This window comes from Taeniopygia guttata, chromosome 4, assembly GCF_048771995.1.
Source record: "Taeniopygia guttata chromosome 4, bTaeGut7.mat, whole genome shotgun sequence".
Lineage (NCBI taxonomy): Eukaryota > Metazoa > Chordata > Aves > Passeriformes > Estrildidae > Taeniopygia > Taeniopygia guttata.
The window spans coordinates 62,357,268-62,374,953 of NC_133028.1; the positions used below are offsets into that span (position 1 = coordinate 62,357,268).

Sequence of the window (17,686 nt, forward strand, 5' to 3'; positions counted from 1 at the left end):
TGTTATTGAGCAGTCAGCCAAAAAAAAACCCAACAAAACAAGGCAGCAGAGTCTGGCAAGCCTGTGTTGGGTGCGGGAGCCCCGGTGAGGCAGTTTGCAGACCTTGCAGCCAGAGTTACCTGCAGCTGATCAGTGTCTGCTGTAACTTCTGCAGCCTCCCAGAGTTTCACCCTGTGTAGTGTTGGGGTCAAGACTCCTGTTTACAGGAGCCAACAGGTAATGCTGAGGGATGCATAACTAGCTGTTGCCTACAGCTTCCAAAAAAATGGCAGTGCAGGTATAAGAATGGCAATATCCAAATTCTTCTCCCCACTCTGCTGAAGCTGTAGCTTTAGGACTTTGAACTGCTGCACTGGTATCAAGCAAGGAAGGTGGAATTTTCTGTTTCTAGGCATTATCACAATGCTGGAAAAACAACACCAGAGCATAGGCATGGGCATTTTTAGGATCATTCCTTGTTCCTTCTAGACTGCACTTCAGTTCCAAAGAAGACGAAAAAAGCCCACACTTTTCAAAGACTAAGATGCAAGAATTTGAATAATTATATACAATTTGTAAAGTAAGACTTGAGTTTGCTGGTTTGGAGAGTGTGTGCTGCTGTACCTCCATCAGATATTAGATAGGTGAGCTGCAAACCTGGTTGTATTCTATCTGCCTGTCTTGAACTCCTGAACTTGAGATTTTTTTTTTTTTTCTGCTGTGCAACCCTGGAAGAAACAACAATTCTTGAAATAATATTTCAGCATTATTAAACACTGCTCGTTGGATACTCTGACATTTGGTGTTGGCAGCTCTACCTGCCTCTTCAGCATGCTGTCACTACTGGCTGTCACTCTTCAGCACAGCTAGTTTAGATGGGAAACAGCTTGTCTCTCAAGAGTGCTCCAAGTGGCTGTTCAACATGGCTAAACTTCAGGAGCTCTGTCTTAAAAATATAAACTTATTCTTAAGCATAATTTTCATTGTTTTTAAGAATCCAATTAATTATAGAGGAATAATAAATAATCCAGTGGTCTGAAACCACATTATTCTGACTCAGGGAGCTGTTACCACTAAAGATGATGCTTTTTGGTGTTGGAGGTGTATGAGATGCTCTGATGTACTCTAGGATCTAGCAGCTCACCTGAAGGTTCAACGTCATTTAAGAAGTTCTGCACGGAAGGACTTCTGCAGTGATACATCCTGCACTGAAGTCTGCAGGATGTATCATTCAGCTTGTAAATACTTCCTCCACCTCTGGTGGAAACATTTATAGTCAGAAGCAATGCCTTGAAATGTTTACCAATGTCATATTGAAAGGGCAGAAAAAGAGATACAGATGTAAAGATGTTGTGTGCATTAATTATTTATCTTACAATCAAGTAATAAAAGTAATCCAGAGTGAAAACTGGGAAGAATTGTAAAGGAAAACACTGGCTCTTTCAGTTTGAATAATGCAGACCCCATTCAAGCAGAACATGTGGTCTAATCCCAGTGTAAGTAAACACATGTGGGGGTTTTAAAATTTAAAAGTTTAAAAAAACATGCTGCTCTTGAGAGGTGATTAACTGCTCACTTAGCTTCAAGTGAATAATTAAACTGTGAGGAGTTATTATTTTCCTGGCTCCTCTGTCATGTTTCTTACTTACTAATTCTTAGATATTCAACTTCTAGACTTTTTAGCATCAATCAGGCTCTGTTTCTATTGTCTGAAAAGTAAAATATGTAAAGGAAAAACTGCCACAGATTTAAATACATTGTATTGTTACAATATAAATACCATCTTTGTAATTAAACCACTTGAAAATATGAACCATCATTTTTTTTCTCTCAGGGACTCAGCCACTTATGAGGGTTTTGTGCCTTTGAAAATCTCCCTAGTTTGCTTTGCTTCTCCTGATTGTTCTTGGAAGAAAATTGCCTTTTAGTCCTTTAAAATCTGTTGGCTTTATTTGTTGCTAAATATACACATGGTAAGTGCTGTGGGATCAAAACAAAAACAAGTTGCTCTTCCAACGATATGATTTGCAGTTTGGCAGAAGTCAACAATACAACTCTTAGTGTATTTGGGGTCATGGTGCATTAAGGTAGATCCCTTTGGCCCTAGATCAAGAACCTGCAAGGTATCTTCAAATCAGAGGAAAGAGTGAATTTGAGCAGAGTAGAAAATTATGAGAGAAGCCACTTGAGAAGGCAGATAGCCTGATCCAAAGTCCTGGATTTTTTTTTTCCTTGTCTAATGCCAATGTTCCTACATTAGAGTAGTGCCCTCTTAAAAGCGTCCTCTGAGATTCTGTTGCTTAATGAGGATTTGGGCAGATTTTTTTCCTGTTAGGAATGTTTTCCTGATGACCGAGTTGCTCCACCAGGTACCTGTGGCTTTGTCATTAGCTTGCTATCTTTGTGGGGAGGGTAGGTTTGTGGGGAGGGTAGGTTTGTGGGGAGGGTAGGATGATACCAAGTTGAGAAAGTGAAAGGGGACAGGAAGGGAAATTCTCACATGGTGGGAGGAAGTTCATGAAGGACCTGGATGAAAAGCCCTGGGAGGATTAAGAGAAGAAAATGTTATCCATCCAGGCTCCTTTTCATCATGTTTTTCACTATGAACGGTTTGAATTTTGAGGTATTTTTGAAGTGTTTTAGACAGATATTGAATAAGAGCAAAGTTTGTAATCTAATCACAGTCTCAGTGGCAGAGGCTTCTGGATTCCACCTGCAGAACTAAAAATTAGTAATACATTAACAGAAAGACATGAGCTTTTCCTGTCTTTTCTACCCTCACAGATGAACAGGAGCCAGCAGTCAGCAGTGATTCAGATATTTCGTTAATTATGGCAATGGAAGTTGGACTCTCCGATGTGGAGCTTTCCACTGATCAAGACTGCGAAGAGGTGAAATCCTGAAAAACAGAGATCCAACACTAAACTACAGGGGAGTGCCACAGGTAGGGACCGAGTCAGCTTTCTAGGATTTGGACCAGTCATGCATATGCCTCCAGAGCACTGTCACTCCTGCACACTCCATACTGAGATGGTCATGAAAAGCAATAGCAACTGTTGTGTCTGCCTGGATGTGGTTTCATCATCTACACACCTTCACGTGGGAAATGGACACTTCTAGTTTGCCCATATGCTTGAGAGCAGTCATGGAACTCTCCAGGAGCTCATAAACATGCAACTGAAATGACATCTTGAGTGTTTTTTACACTTGTTCAATCAAATTTTTGTTGTGTTTTTTTTGAAAAGGCGTATGTTTATTTTGTTTGTTTGTTTATAGTTTGTTATGGATGGATGCTCTGTTTTTATTGACTGACCCCAGCTTTTTCAAGAGTTCAGTCCAGAAATCTGAATTCCCATTCACTGGTCACTTCATTATCTGACCAGGATTTATCTTTGCCTTGTTATTTCTGCATGAATTACATGTGGCTGGCTTCAGAAGGATGATGCACCTGCACCCTGCATTAATGTAACACCTGCCTTCATTAAGTGGCAGGCTTGGAAATGGTATATTCTGAGGGCTTTTATTTGTAAGAGAGCTCTGAATGAGCAGAAATGTGGGTTAAAACGGCATCAGTTTGTCTCTTACTTAGAGCTCTGTTCTAGACAAATATTGTAGTGTGAAGAAGAGAAAGAAGAGCTTAAAGAATCGCTCCATCCATGTAGTCCTGTCCTGTATTTTATGCTATTCACAGGTGTCATTACATTAGTGTCCTTCCTCCAAGTGACAATTCAGTAGCTGGAAAAAGAGATCTAGCATAACATCACTTCTTAATTTTACAGACCAAAACCAGATCAGTGGGCTGAAGGAGCATCTGAGAGGCTTCCAGAGAGTGCTTATTAACAGTTCTGCATGAAGCAGATGACAGTATTCATACAAAGGGTCTGGAGATGCTGCTGTCAGTGTCAGAAATTGCTAAGGGAGCAAGAAGCAGCTGTTTGAAATGTTTAATTCCTGGTTTGCTTTGGGTCTTTTCCCTTAGTGTGTTTCATTTCTTACATTTTGACAGCAGTTTTTGTCTGCTTGTTATCTAACAAGAGTTCAGGTGGTTTGTTGCCCTCCAGAGTCCCTGTCAATGGTGTCAGAAGTATAACAGAATATTTGCAATTTGTATACAGATACATACACCAAAATATATTGGAGAGGGAATATGAAAATAAAAGAACTAGTATAAATCAAAACACCTAAATAATAATGACCTGACATAATAATTTATTTCATCCTGAGCTCTGCTCTCCAGGTAAGAGCTCATTGTTAATTGTTTAGTGTGTGATACAGTTTTTCAGTCAAAATAGTCAACTGTGAAGAAGCTAACTGTTACACAGGAATACATAGTTTCTGTTGAGAATCAGATGATTTGAATCACATTACTGCCTCCTGAATCAGTCCACAGAATCAACAATTCATGTTACATTGAAATTTCATGCAGAGGTCAAACATTTCGACTTGGCAGTGTCATGGTGGCATCTCAAAATGCAACTGTTGGGTCTCACTGCATTTAATCTCATTGTGGATTTACTTGTTGAATGTGAAAACCAGCTTCCAGCCAAAATTTGTGTTTGTCAGATTTTATGCAGGAACAAATATGTTTATCCCTAAAATTTTGGCTGACTTGCTTCTTCAGTACAGAAAGAAGGAAAAAATACTCTCCATGCTCTTTTGTCCATTTAGGACTGATTAAACATTTAGTTTAATTTTGTTCTATGTTCTTAGTCTCTGTATTGCGGGGTAATCTTGAGGTAAAGATTTTAAACTCAGAGAGGGCAGATTTAGATTAGATATTAGAAATAAATTATTACTGTGAGGGTGGTGAGGCTGCCTAGAGAAGCTGTGGATGCCCCATCCCTGAAAGTGTTCAAGGCCAGGTTGGATGGAGCTCTGAGCAACTTGGTTTAGGGAAAGATGTCCCTGGCCATGGCAGAGGGTTTGGAACTAGATGGTCTTTAATGTCTTTTCCAACCCAAGCCATTCTGTGATTCTATGGAAATGACCCATTAATTTGCTGTTACATCTTTAGAGGCTGTTGTAATGAGAATCTTTTTTCAATTAAAGAGATAGAGGCAGCTGGAAATCTTGGTTAAAAAAGAAAGTTACAGACTGTTCCAGAGGGTACACTAGGTTAGTCTTGAAAATATTTGTTGTTCTGTAATTTTGTTTTCCTTATTCTTTTATGTCTTCTCTACTCCTTGCTGCTATGGGAAAGGCCTGACACATCAATGTTGAAATTGATCCCTACATCCCTACATACAGAGAGTTTGCACAAGGTTCTGCATCAGCTCCACTTAAGCTTTGTAAAAATGCTGAAATCAGATTTAAGTGGTGCTTACATCAAGTTTTGACCCAGGAATGAAATTCATTTCAAACAACTGCAGGGGAAGGAGTGAGGCTGGTTATAAACAGTCAGGGCTCCTTTTAGAAAGTCCACACACTGGTACAATTTCTTCTGCAGCACTGGAGCCTGGGTGCTACATGTCACAGGAACATCACAAACACAATGTCCAAGTTGTCAGTGATCCTTTCACACAGGCACACTGTAGCTCAGCACACAGGCAGAGAGCTCCTGGCCAAACTGCTTGGGTTTCAGAGGAGCTGTCACAAAGTCTTCATTTTATTTTGTGAACTGAATTGAGTTCATCTCAATGGATAGATTGACCAATTAGCTGTTGCTGTAGCAGAAACACCCATGGCACAGCAGAACAAGCGAAATCTGGAAAAGTGAGGCAGGAGGGGAAACTCCCAGCTGATACTGAGCTGGGTCCTTTGCCCAGCAAATCGTTAAAGGGAGCTGTGCTCAAAAAGGCACCACAGATTTGGTAATTCAGACCCTGCCTGTATTTCTGACACTTAATGAGGAACTTTGTAGAGGTCTCATGCTGTGCACACATTTTCCTAAATATCCCATATTAGATCTGGTCCCTCAGGGTCCACATGTGGCCACTAACAGAGGCAGGATGCCAAGCTGGGTGGGTGGTTTTGATATATCACCAGTTATTGATATGCCTTTTAGAAAAGGCATCCTAACAAATCTGGGTCAAGAGGCTTTCTACTTTTGTTTTCCCAGTTCTACCTGCAGGTTCACTCAGGGAAGATGTTCCATCCCTGTCTTCAGGCATTCTGCAGCTCTGAGCACTGTTAAGTGATGATGAGGACAAAGCTGGGTTACACATCACTGAAGCCTGAACTTAGGAAAGCACTTAAGTAAATGTTCTATTCCATCCTTCTTCAAAGAAACACGATTAATTTTGGACTTGCATCAAAATAGCATTATTTTCAACAGGTCTTCTATGAGCATAATTAAGCACCTGTGTCAAAAAGAAATGTTTTTCTGACGCTTGACCTGACTGACAATATATAACCCATGAACTACCTTGGGAATTTGAGGTGCTTCATAAACATTAAGACCCCCTGACATGTGTTTGTAACATGTATGAAAGCCTTAATTCTATATATCTGTGTGCCCATGCACACCTTGGTACTGCTGCCCACTAGGCCTGGGCATTAAGTAGGTGGGGTTTAGCTGCTGGGGATGCAGTACTGGCTGTTCAGAAGGGAGAGCAGCCTTTAGCATGCAGCCAGGAAAGAACAAAATCCTCTAGAGCCCTCTGACAAGCAAGTGTTCACGGATATAATTCTGCAGGCTGGCGCCATGACTGAGTGGGGGGCACCTCCTGCACAGGGGCAGTGGCTGGGGATTGTGTGGCTCCCAGGAAAAGGCACTCTTTTCATTAAGTTGGTCCTGTACTTCTCCCAGCAATTCCTGTCTTGTCATCTGAAGCACTTTTCCATGAGCAAGTGGTAGGTGTGAGAAACACTTGCCTTAGTGAGGCTCATCATCACTCAGGCTGGGTTGCAGGATAAAATCTGGTGAGACAGAAACTGTACTCAGAGTATACGTGGATTTTTTGGGTTTCACTAAGCTGCCTTCCCAAAGGTCTGTTCAATAGGTAGGATACATAGGCATAGGCAGAATTTTGCACTCACAAACGACCTGATGTGTGCATGCAGATGTGCAAGGCACCAGGTCTACATCCCTTCCCCACAGCTCACCTATTCTGGTGAGGATACAGATCTGGCACTTACTGAGAGTTTGGGTTTTTTTTATTTTCTGACTGCTTTAGAGCCCTAAAACCAGGATCAGGACTATCATAGCACTGCAGTTCATTCTTTAAGGACTCTGTAGAATTAACTTGACGTGTATGCATATAAAAGTGCATTGATGTGAGTATGGAAACTGCACTGTTGTGAAATCAGAAGCAGTTGTCATTTTTAGGCCTTTTATTTGAGGTAGATTGTGTCACAGAGAAAAAGGTTTTATAGAGGCAATTTGGAAAAAGAAATTATTGAAATCACATATGATAAGTGGTCCTTGGATCTCACTAAGGACCCCTGGATCAAATCCCAAGGAAGTCATTGCAAAAAGGGCATTGGTGTTGGGGTGCATCATTTTGCAGGACTAAAATGGCAGAGAAATCCAGCCTATTCCTTCCCAGCCCATCTCACAAGTGTTTGTCCAAGGGTGAGCATTTGTTGCAGGGAAAGGAGATCATGGGATCAAACTTGCTGCTTCCTCTCCTGTGTTTTGTGCTGCCAGTATCTCTCAGAGCAGGTTGGAGAAGGGAAGAGATCTTGCCCAAGTTCAGCTCCAGGGCTCGGTGAGAAACAGGCCAGGGGCTTCCAGCAGGCTGGGGACAACCAAGCTCCTTCATGGCTGGTGCTGACCCTGGGACTGGAACTTTGTTGATGTACACTGAGCCCATGTGGACTCATTTGTTTTGTAAATGTAAAAATGTGTGAGTGTATTTGGGGCAGGCAGCATGGCAGTGAATCGGTTTGGTTAGCATAAGCAGGGGACACAATGTGGAGTAGTATAGGGCTGAGGAAAAATGGGGCTGGAGGTGTTTCTTTCATAGGCTTCTTAAATGGGGGTAATTGATCCAAAATAAGAACTACTTTCATTTTACCAAGCTGTAACCTGAACTAATTGATAGTTTCAGAGAATGAGGGATGTCAGATGGACTGTTCAGGGAGGATTTGTTTGTGAAGCAGGTGGCAGCTGCAGTTGGGACAGGGAGTGAGGGTGAGGGTGAGGGCTGCCCCTTTGCTGTGCCACTTACCCCACTGGGCTGGACACCCTCTTGGCCTCTTTATCTGCCCATTTCTTTTTCAAGGAAACACTCTTCTAAGCAGGAGCTGTATTTCAAAGGGAGAAATAAAGAAATGAAAGATGTGGATTTTGAATGAAAAGCCATGGATGATTTTTCCATCTGAAATTAATCTTGTGTCTCTCAAACATTTTAATTGTGAATTGGTGGAAGTTACTTCTTTCTGTAGTGAATGGAAAAAGAAAAAAAGAAGATAAAAAAAAGGAGTAATAGTCTTTTCCCTTTCTTGTGTATTTCTTGATTCTTGGTCCTGAGTAGCATTAAACACAACAGCCCGATCAAGATGCTTGTTTGCTCTGAATGTATACAGTTATTTCAGATGTCAAATATCTAAATGTTTTATATGTGTATGTAATGCCATCCTCAACACTTGTTTCATGTTAGGAACCTGAAATGACTGTACCATTTTATAATTAGATATGTAAAGAGGGGACAGTGGGTGGGAGGGTCTGTTATTTTTATACCAAAATGTTCCTTGTATTTAGTGAACATTTAAAATGGTTTTGTACTTTTCAAAATATACATTCCATCCATTTCCAGAAGAGAATTATTTCTATTTAAAGTAGTTTATAAGCTAACCAAAATAAAAAAGGTGACATCCCACTTATATGCAGTTCCTGAACAAAGCATCAGGATCCTGGTTTCAATGATGGCTACAAAGCTTTTTCCAGCCATGTCTCTTCTCACATGCAGCAGAGCCATACCAGCAAAACCCAGTGTTATAAAGGGAATTCAAATCCCAGACGAAATAAATACCACATGGATCAGTGCACAGCTTAGCAAAATAACTTCATTAAGTTCAGAGACAATGGTCTGTCCCAGTTAAATTCTCCAAAGTAATCAGTCCTGCTCTGGGCAGCAAGGGCAGATTTACTGGGAGGCTTCAGTTCTCTTCCCTTGCCTGGCAGAGCCACCAGCCTCAGCAAGCTGGGGGGATGCAGGGTTGTTATACTCCTGCACTGTAGCTCTGGCTATGCTGCAGCTTTGGTTTGGGAAACACCTACCAAAAGGTCATGGCAAAGTTATACTGTGGCATTTTTGGGAATGGATGGCATGGGCCATCCTTTTTCTTGTAGTTGGCTTTTTCATTCCCTCCCTTTCCCCGCTACCTGTGACGTGCTGCCAAAGCTGTGCAGTAGCAGTTTGTGAAGATTTTTTTTTTTTTGCCTTTTTCCCCTTCTGTACAATCTTGCATATAAACTTTTAACTCTTTGCTGACATTTTATAACATAGACATCTTCCTCTCCAATGCACTTTATCTCTCTTGAAAAATGTGGGAGTCGGAGAACTACCATCTTAAAGGGATTTGCCTGAAATCATGAGACACATACTTTGTATTATTTTTGTCCTTTTTGCTTTGTTAGATACTGTAAATGCTAAAAAGCATAGACAGTGACTCAGCTGGGGGAAAGGGGGAAATACCAAAATGTTGAGGCTAATACTTGGAAGCATTAATCAGTAGTCCAACATGGCTATTTTTGTTATATAAAGGATTATAATGTAAATATGTGAGACTGTGTTATTACGTACTAGTAAAATATTGCAACTCTCAAAGTTGAGATGGTGAATTCCAAGGAATTTTAATGCAAGTTTTTTAATAAAACAAATCTGATTATTGTGTTGTATGTATTTTCTAACATACAGAAATTTCCTGATGTGTGAAACTTCTGGGTTGTTTCTTCCTGAACTCAGCCACTGCATCCTTTGGCATTCATAGGAGGCAGAAGGTACCAGTGGGAAGGGACCCAAGTGACTGCCTGGTCTTCATAACACATCTCCAGCTCTTTACTGCTCTGGTCCCCTCTGCCCTTCAGCTGCTTCTAAACAGAAAGCAGCAGCTGTGTGAGAGGTAAATGCTTCTGCTGCCTCAAGGGAGAGCTGCAGCCTCAGACACAGCATGATGTGTTAAAACAGCTTTAAAAGATGACTGCTGTGCCATGCCTCAGTGGGAGTTGCACCACAGTTGTGAGGGGTCATCTGGCTGCTCTTCCCTTGCCTTATCAGACATCACTATGTATCCCTGGGAGCAGGGGGTGGAGGAGAGCCCAGGGATTGTTGTGTCATCCAGCACAGGTATGCTGCTCCCTAGAAGTTTGAGGCACAGTAAAAATCCAGCCTAAATGTAATTTAAGTGACTTACAAAATAGTTTTCCAATAGATGCAAAAGAAGGCAGAGAGAAATCCCTGAAGGAGCCAACTCAAGTTATAGCTCAAGTTATAGCCCTGCCACGGGTCCCAGCCTGGCCCCATCCTGGCTTATAATAATATTTGCCATCCTGGTAAATAAGAAAGCTTTTTTGCTTTCTGGCTGGTGCTGTCGGCACATACACCTCTTTTCCAGCCACAGCGCCACTTTCGAGGAGACGACATGCCAGATCAGCTGGAGCCCGGCCCTGTGTTCCCCCCAGGAGCTGGGAAGGCAGCAGCTATGGACCAGTTCACTCTCAGCTCCCCAGACCCTGCTGCCCCCTTGCTCCTGGGCACCCACCTCCACCCCTTTCATCTTTGCTCTGTCCACGACAGGGGCAGCAGCTGGCTCAGAGCAGGAAAACCGCATTTAATGCGCCTTTGTCAGCAACACCGGGAATTACTTTTCTCCTCTCAACTCCTGTCAGCAGCACAGCCTGAAGCTCCCACCCCACCAGCCCCGCTCCAAGGGCAGAAGCCCTCCACACCAAAACAAAGAGTATTTATGTCTTGCTAGCCAAGAAATCCGGTCTCTCTCTTCCCCGTGTATCTCCCTGCCTGCCAGCTGCTTTGTTCCCTGTCTGCATTTCCTAGCTGGCACGGGGGAGCGGGCCAGGTTTCCTTGGCAGGCAGCTGTGTGCAGATGTTGTGTGAGCTGCACACACCGCACAGCTGGCTGTAAATAACAAAGAGCGTCAGGCAATTCATGCCTGAATGTAAGCACCTACTTGGGGCTTGTGTTGCATCACTCTCTGCTCTATATAGAATTAATTTCTGGTCAAAATATGGAAATAAAGCTGTGCTACTCTGTCCTCTGTTGCTTTGTGGGTTTTTTTCCCAGAAGGAATAAGGCAAATTGTATTCACTCCTCTGATTCAAGGAGTTGACACTCATACTCATCACAGTCAATGGAGAGGATGTGAGATTCAAAGGGAATTTATCCAGGTTTGCACTGCACAGCAGTATGCACAATGCAGGGTCCCGTGATATCCAAACCATGCAAAGAAAGAAAATGCACTTTTAGGGTGCCCATAAAGAAGATGCATTCACCTGTGCTGGGTCTCAAGAAGCTACTCTGGAAAAAAAACACTGAGAAGGCATTTCTCTAATACAAGGAGATCAGGTTTGGGGGCATCCCTGAGGGAATAAGACTTTATGGCCCAAAAGAAACCAAATGAGCCAGTGCATTTATCAGAATTCAGCTATAAGAAATCAGTGCTTAATAGGTGAGGCTATAATTTTGCAAAATGCTCATTGCTCAGCTTCGATCGCTGTGCAAACAAGTTGCTGGCAAGGCCTGGCAGCTGTGGATGTGGACAAAGTGTCATCACCCTCACATGCCTGGGCCACTCCTGCTGCAGGCTGCTGCGTGGCTCCTCTGGACATCTTCCTGGACATCTGCATCCACAGCTTGACTTTACAGTCCATCCTCTCACCTGAGGGCAAAGATGAGCTTGCACAGGGAGGCCAGCAGCAGCTCCAGGTGACTGAAACCCAGGCAGATTCTCCCTCCTCCTACTCCAGCTAGGAAGCATGTCTGTCCTGGCAGAGGGACAGAGCAGCCATCTGGGAGTGGTAATGCCTTAGATGTGTTGGCAGAGCTTTCATCTGCTGGAACCCAGAGCTCAGATGAAGTTGTTTCTCTGTCCCTGCTTGGGGCAGCCACGCTGACTCTAACCAGGGCTGGGAGCAGACACCTACAAAGGAGTAACACCAGGACAAGTCACCTCCCTTCATGTTGCACCTGGTTTTAAAAAGGTCTAACTATCTCATGGAATCATAGAATTCTTCAGGTTCAAAAACACCTCTGAGATCATCAAGTTCAACTGCTAAAACAGGTGTAAGTGCTGCCTGGCTCAGGGGCTGAGCTCAGAGCCTTTGTGGGATGCTGTTCCATGCTTTGGCATGAATTCAGTTTTCGCATCCTCACTACAGGAAAGACATAGAGGTGATGGAGTGTGACCAGATAAGGGCAACAAAGCTGAGAAAGGGTCTGGAACACAAATCCTATGAGAAGCTTCTGGGAGGTTTTATCTTGGATAAAAGGAGGTCCAGGCATGACCTTATCACACACTATCACTCCCTGAAAGGAGGGTGTAGCCTGGTGGGATTTGGTCTTTTCTCCCACACAATGAGTGGCAGGACAGAGGAAATTACCTCAAGTTGACGTAGGGATTTAGATTGGATGTTAGGAGAAATTTCTTTGCTGAAGGAGTGGTCAGGCATTGAAATAGGCTGCCCAGGGAAGCAGTGGTATTATCATCCCTGGAAGGGTTCAAAAATATGTAGATGTGGCACCCAGGGACATGGTTTAGCAGTGGGCTTTGCAGTGCTGATTAATGGTTGTATTTAATGATCTTAGAGATATCTTCCAGCCTTAACAATTCCATAGCTCTACAATTCCATGTCCTTGCTGCCTTTCTCCAGAGCTCGCTGCCCTTTCCTTAACTGCCTGGCATGGAGTCCGTGGCAGAGCACAATGTCAGGAAAGGCAGATGGAGACAAACACCTTGGCAGTAACACAGCCAAGGAATTGCCTAGCATCACATGAGAAACACTCCCCACTCCCGTGGCTTTTGGATGTTACTTGCATGCCCCAGCCCTGAGCACCAGCAGTGACCCCCTCCTGGATATCCCGGGGCTGCTCCAGAGGTGCCATGGGGTGCCAAGCCTCAGCTCCTGGAGGCAAAGGAATAATGGCTGGAGGAGGTGGAAGGGAGGCAGAGGCGTAACCTCAAGGATTAAGAAAGTGGTTCCAAAAAATGAGCAGTAAGCTGTGTTCATAGCTCTGTGGGGACTGCGGGCAGAGGCAGCTGCCTGCACCTCACATCCCGCATCCCGCATCCTGCATCCCGCATCCCGCATCCCGCCGTGTCTCTCCAGCAGGAGGCTCTCCCGCCTCGCCAATCCATCGCCCAGCCTCGGGCGATCTACCCGCTCCTGGTTTTATTTATTGAGCCAAATCAGTGACCATTTACCGTGTTAAACAAGTGAAAAATCCCACTGTGGAGGGTTTCTCTGATCTTCCTGGAACGTTCCCCCTTGTACGCTGCCCAGGGAACTCCGTGTCCATCGTACTGGAGGGGAAGCACAGGAAGCCACCAAAGCCTCCTGGGGCGTGAGTAACTCCATATTCTGGAGAAGCACAGCACCTATGGCATGGGCTGCAGGTCACTTAATTAAAAGATGCAATTAGCCCTTGTCAGCCACTCGGTGAGATTCACCAGGCCACCCAGGGTGTACTTGAAGGGAAGCCCAGGAAAGGTGTGTCTTGCCCAGTAGCCAGCAGATTTGTTGAAGGGGAGCAGAACTGCTACCCTGGGTCATAGCCAGGGAAAGCAAAGCAAAACCCAGCCAAGATACCTGGTGACAGTGACTTCAGCAGGAGGTGAGCAGCAGGAAAGGGATGAAAGTGGGATTGGAGACCAGCACTGCAGCCCCCACCAGAGCCTGATCCCATGGAGGAAGGAAATGGCACATTTCATCTACACTTGGCCTAAAAGATGTTGTTAAAGTAAATTGGTGAAACTTCTGTTCATGCATGCACTTAAACCACTTAAAAGCAGGTCATTTTTGCATGGCTTGGGCTATGGATCAGACTGTGCAGGAACAGGTCCAGATATGAATTTCTAGAGTCACCCTGCATTGGGAGTTGCACTCAGATGGGAGAGGAATTTTGAGGCAGCTAAAATCCCAAATTAGAGTATGATGCCCATTGTAGCATACTGGATCCCATGTCCTATTTCAGCCCAACCATAAGAAGCTTCTGTCTGTACACGGACAGCTTTATGGGACACAATTCCACCAGATCTGATTCAGTGCCATTCATCAGCTCAGCCATCACCCCTCCTCTCCAGGCTGTTTCATGTCCCCGAGGTACAACACAGGCTGGAGGTACAGCTTCGGGGTGTGAATTACTTCATCCCTCCAGCCCCGGGGTGCATTCATTCACCAGCAGAGAGGTGCTTGGCACCAGCTCCCTCCTGCCAGCAGCACTGCCGGGGAACAGGGGAGGTTATTCACACCCAGGCAGGCAGGAGATGAGTTTTGGTTTCAGCCTGGCTCGAGTGTGAGAGTCAGAAAATACCAAAGAGCAGGTGAGGAGAATTGCACAGAGGTGTGTTGGCTATAGTGCTGCTTTGATGAGGGTGGTGGCTTAAAATTAATTGTCCTAAAGTCCAATAGAGCAGGGGATTTTCCTATGGAAAATTGACCCAAACTGGCTTTCAGCTGCTTAAAAAAGATCATTAGTGTTAAGGCAAAAAAATCAAACCACTTCTCTCTTTGCTTTAGCAAAGTCTTCGGTGCAAGCAGATGCTCAAATTGCCCAGATGCATGTGGGCAATGACCAGCTGGGACTGTTCCTGCTTGAGCCAGGTGTGTGGGAGGGAGGTGCTCTGCAGGCTGGAAGGTCCTGCCATTTGCAGTATCTCTGGGGCTGGTAGTTTGGACCCACTGAGCCTCTGAAAGGGAAGTACTGCTTGCTTGTGTACCTTTTGCTTGCTGTGCTTCGGCTTCGTTCACCTTCTTTTTGATAGAAGAAAAAGACCACAGGAATGCTGGGGGCCCTGTTCTTCAGGGAGTTAAGGACTTGCCTGTGCTTTGACTGGTAGGAAAAATGTATTTTTTCCCTGAAGCTGATTATCCCTTACTGGAGTAGTCTGCCCCAGCTGTCCTTGTTTTAGCTGGGGTAGAGTCAATTTTATTCTAAGTACCTGTTCAATGCTGTGTTCTGGGTTTAATATGCGAATAACGTTGGTAGCACACTGATGTGATAGCTGCTGCTCAGTTGTGCTTACTTTAAATAGAAGACTGTAGTATCCCATGATCTGCCAGTGACAAGGTACACAGAAAGTTTGGAGGGAATATGGCCAGGATAGTGGAGCTAAACTGGTCCAAAGGATATTCCTTACTATGGAAAATTATCACAGGATATAAACTGTGAGGAGTTACCCAGGAATGGGCCAACCACTCTTTGGGGATCAGCTGAGTGTTGGTCAGTGGGTTGTGAGCAATTGTATCATGCATCAGCTTTTTTTCTTAATTTTTAAAATGTATTTTCATTATTATTTTAATTAGTTTCAGAGTTTCAGTCATTAAACTGTTCTTATCTCAACTCACAAAGGTTTGGGGGAGGGGGGGTGTGGTTTGGTTTTTTTTTTTTTTTCTTCCCCCTGATTCTGTTCCCCCACCCACTGGGAATGAAAGGGAGTGAGCAAACAGTTGTGTGATACTTAATTGACAGGTGGGGCTAAACCATGCCACCAGCTTATGGTCTAAAATTCTCCCTGAGTGAACCTGTGCTACACAAGACCCTTCACTTTCCTGGGGTGTGTTTTGCATTCCTTATTATTTAATAAAAGGATGTATTTCTTACACAAAACAAATTGGGGTGGGGGATTATCTTGAGTTTGGCCCCTTGTCAAGTGAGGGGGGAGCATTACTCTGAGCTGGGGTCCTGCTGAGTATGGGCTTAGTTTGGGCAAATCACTGACAGTGTCCAATGTACCAACCAAGGGCAGGGAAACAGGATGGTTAGGGGGTGATGGTTATTTTCTGAGTGCTGTACATGTGTTTTGTTTGCCACCAAACTCCATCAGTGGCAAAGCAGCTTTATTCCAACCATAAGAATTTCTCTTTCTCCTCTGTTGAAAATAATAATTGTGTGCAGTAGTGAGATCATGTCCCTTGAGATGAAACCTCATCAGCAAAGGAACAAGGCAAATCAATGGTACTGAGTCTTATTCCTCAGGCACCGGAGATATTTATCAGAGCAATTCAGAAATGCATTTGACCCTCTCAGGGATGTGAAGTCTGACTCCACACAAGTGACACATTAAATGCAAACTGCATGCAAAGCATAAATATGATTTTCACTTTCTAGCAGAATTAGTTTGCCCTTGGTTGTAATGCCAGAAACTTTCCCAAATATGTCTATTCTTGCTGGTGTTAGGACACATTATCTGTCTTGTTTATCCTCAGACTTGGATGGTAACAGAGATTGCTTCTGCCTTTTTGTTCCAAAAGCTTTTCCTTTCTTTTTTTTATCTTTACTTTTAATACCTTACTGTAAATGCTGTCACCCCTGTTGCCCCTATCTCACTACATTTGTTACTCCTTTTTAGAGGACTAGGACCCTTTGACACTGAATAGGGGGTACAGAAGCTGAAGGTACTGAGCTGCAGGACGTGATGGAGAGCTTATATTAGTGTTTAAAGCTCAGAATCCATTTTAATGTTCAGAATGAGGTGACACTGCTGAGATCTTAAAAAAAAAAAAAAAGGAACACCTTTTGAAAGCAACATGAGAAACATGTTAAAATACTTCCTTTTTTATTTTTTTTAATGAAGATTTCAGGGGTAAGCTGGCTGAAGGGAGGACTCAGTGTTGAGCATGGTGGGTGAGTGTGTTAAGGAAGAGGTTTTTGAATGGGTTTTTGAGGATTTTTAATGAAAACCATTGGAACTGGGAATTGATTGTCCTGGACTACAGCTATGAGCTGTGAGAGCATAAGCTGAGCAGGGCTGTGTGGGAAGTGCTCTTTGGGACTTTCTTGCTGGAGGGATGCTGGTGGCCAAAGAAAACCAGCAGCTGGGGCTGGGACAGCATCTCAGCAGGAGAGACCCACCCCCCCAGGACAGGTTATTTCAAGATCAGTGAAGTATGAGGAGCAGGAGCCAGGCCTGTGAGTTGCTTGAAGGCCTGCTGGGTACCTTTGTTTCCCACATATGTAGGACATGATATTTGATGGTGTCCTCTAAATTTCTAATCCTGTCTAAGAGATTTCAGCCTCCAGCCTAGTGGTCAGTCCCAGTTTGCTGTTCCAAACCCATAGGAATTATTCCTGACTCACACTCAGAAAGGCTGCAATCGGGTCATCTATTCCTTGACTAATGCTTTTATATCCTTTATTGCTCACTTCTGCAGAAGCCTTGATGCTAAGGAGTGTTTTCCCTCCTTCCCTGCCTTTTCTCCATTACTGCTATGTGTCCTTGTGTTTAGCTGACTTTACATGGCTTGTCATGTGGCAAACCATTGAAAACAGCTGCAAACAAGACATGCTTTTAAGAATTGCCCCTTAAAAATAGCTACAGTGATGCAGGATATTTGTATGATGCCTGACACGATGTAGTTCAGCTTGCAAAGCAGAAGCGAGGAGTAGGAAAGAAGGGGCAGGGTGTGCATGTGGCAGTGAGATGAGGTTATTTCAGGAGAACTGACTGGGGAGGGAGAAGAGGCTGTTGGGTTCTATGTCACGAGCAGTGGCTTGGAGAGGGGAAAGTGCAGGAAGAAGGACAGGCACATCTCATCTGCTCATCTCAACAAGTGTTTGGCTTTGTATATGCGAGGAACTCCAGGGT

General features: G+C 43.9%; 1 protein-coding gene across 1 annotated transcript in view; it reads left to right on the plus strand.

Annotated features, from left to right (window-relative positions):
• RNF150 (ring finger protein 150) overlaps positions 1-9,753 on the plus strand; it is a 117,610-nt gene extending 107,857 nt beyond the window's left edge. The window contains exon 7 of the mRNA XM_030271910.4: positions 2,764-9,753. Coding sequence (XP_030127770.3) covers positions 2,764-2,882 — 119 coding nt within the window. The 3' untranslated portion in view covers positions 2,883-9,753. The remainder of the gene's footprint in view (positions 1-2,763) is intronic.
• The last annotated feature ends 7,933 nt before the right edge of the window (positions 9,754-17,686 follow it).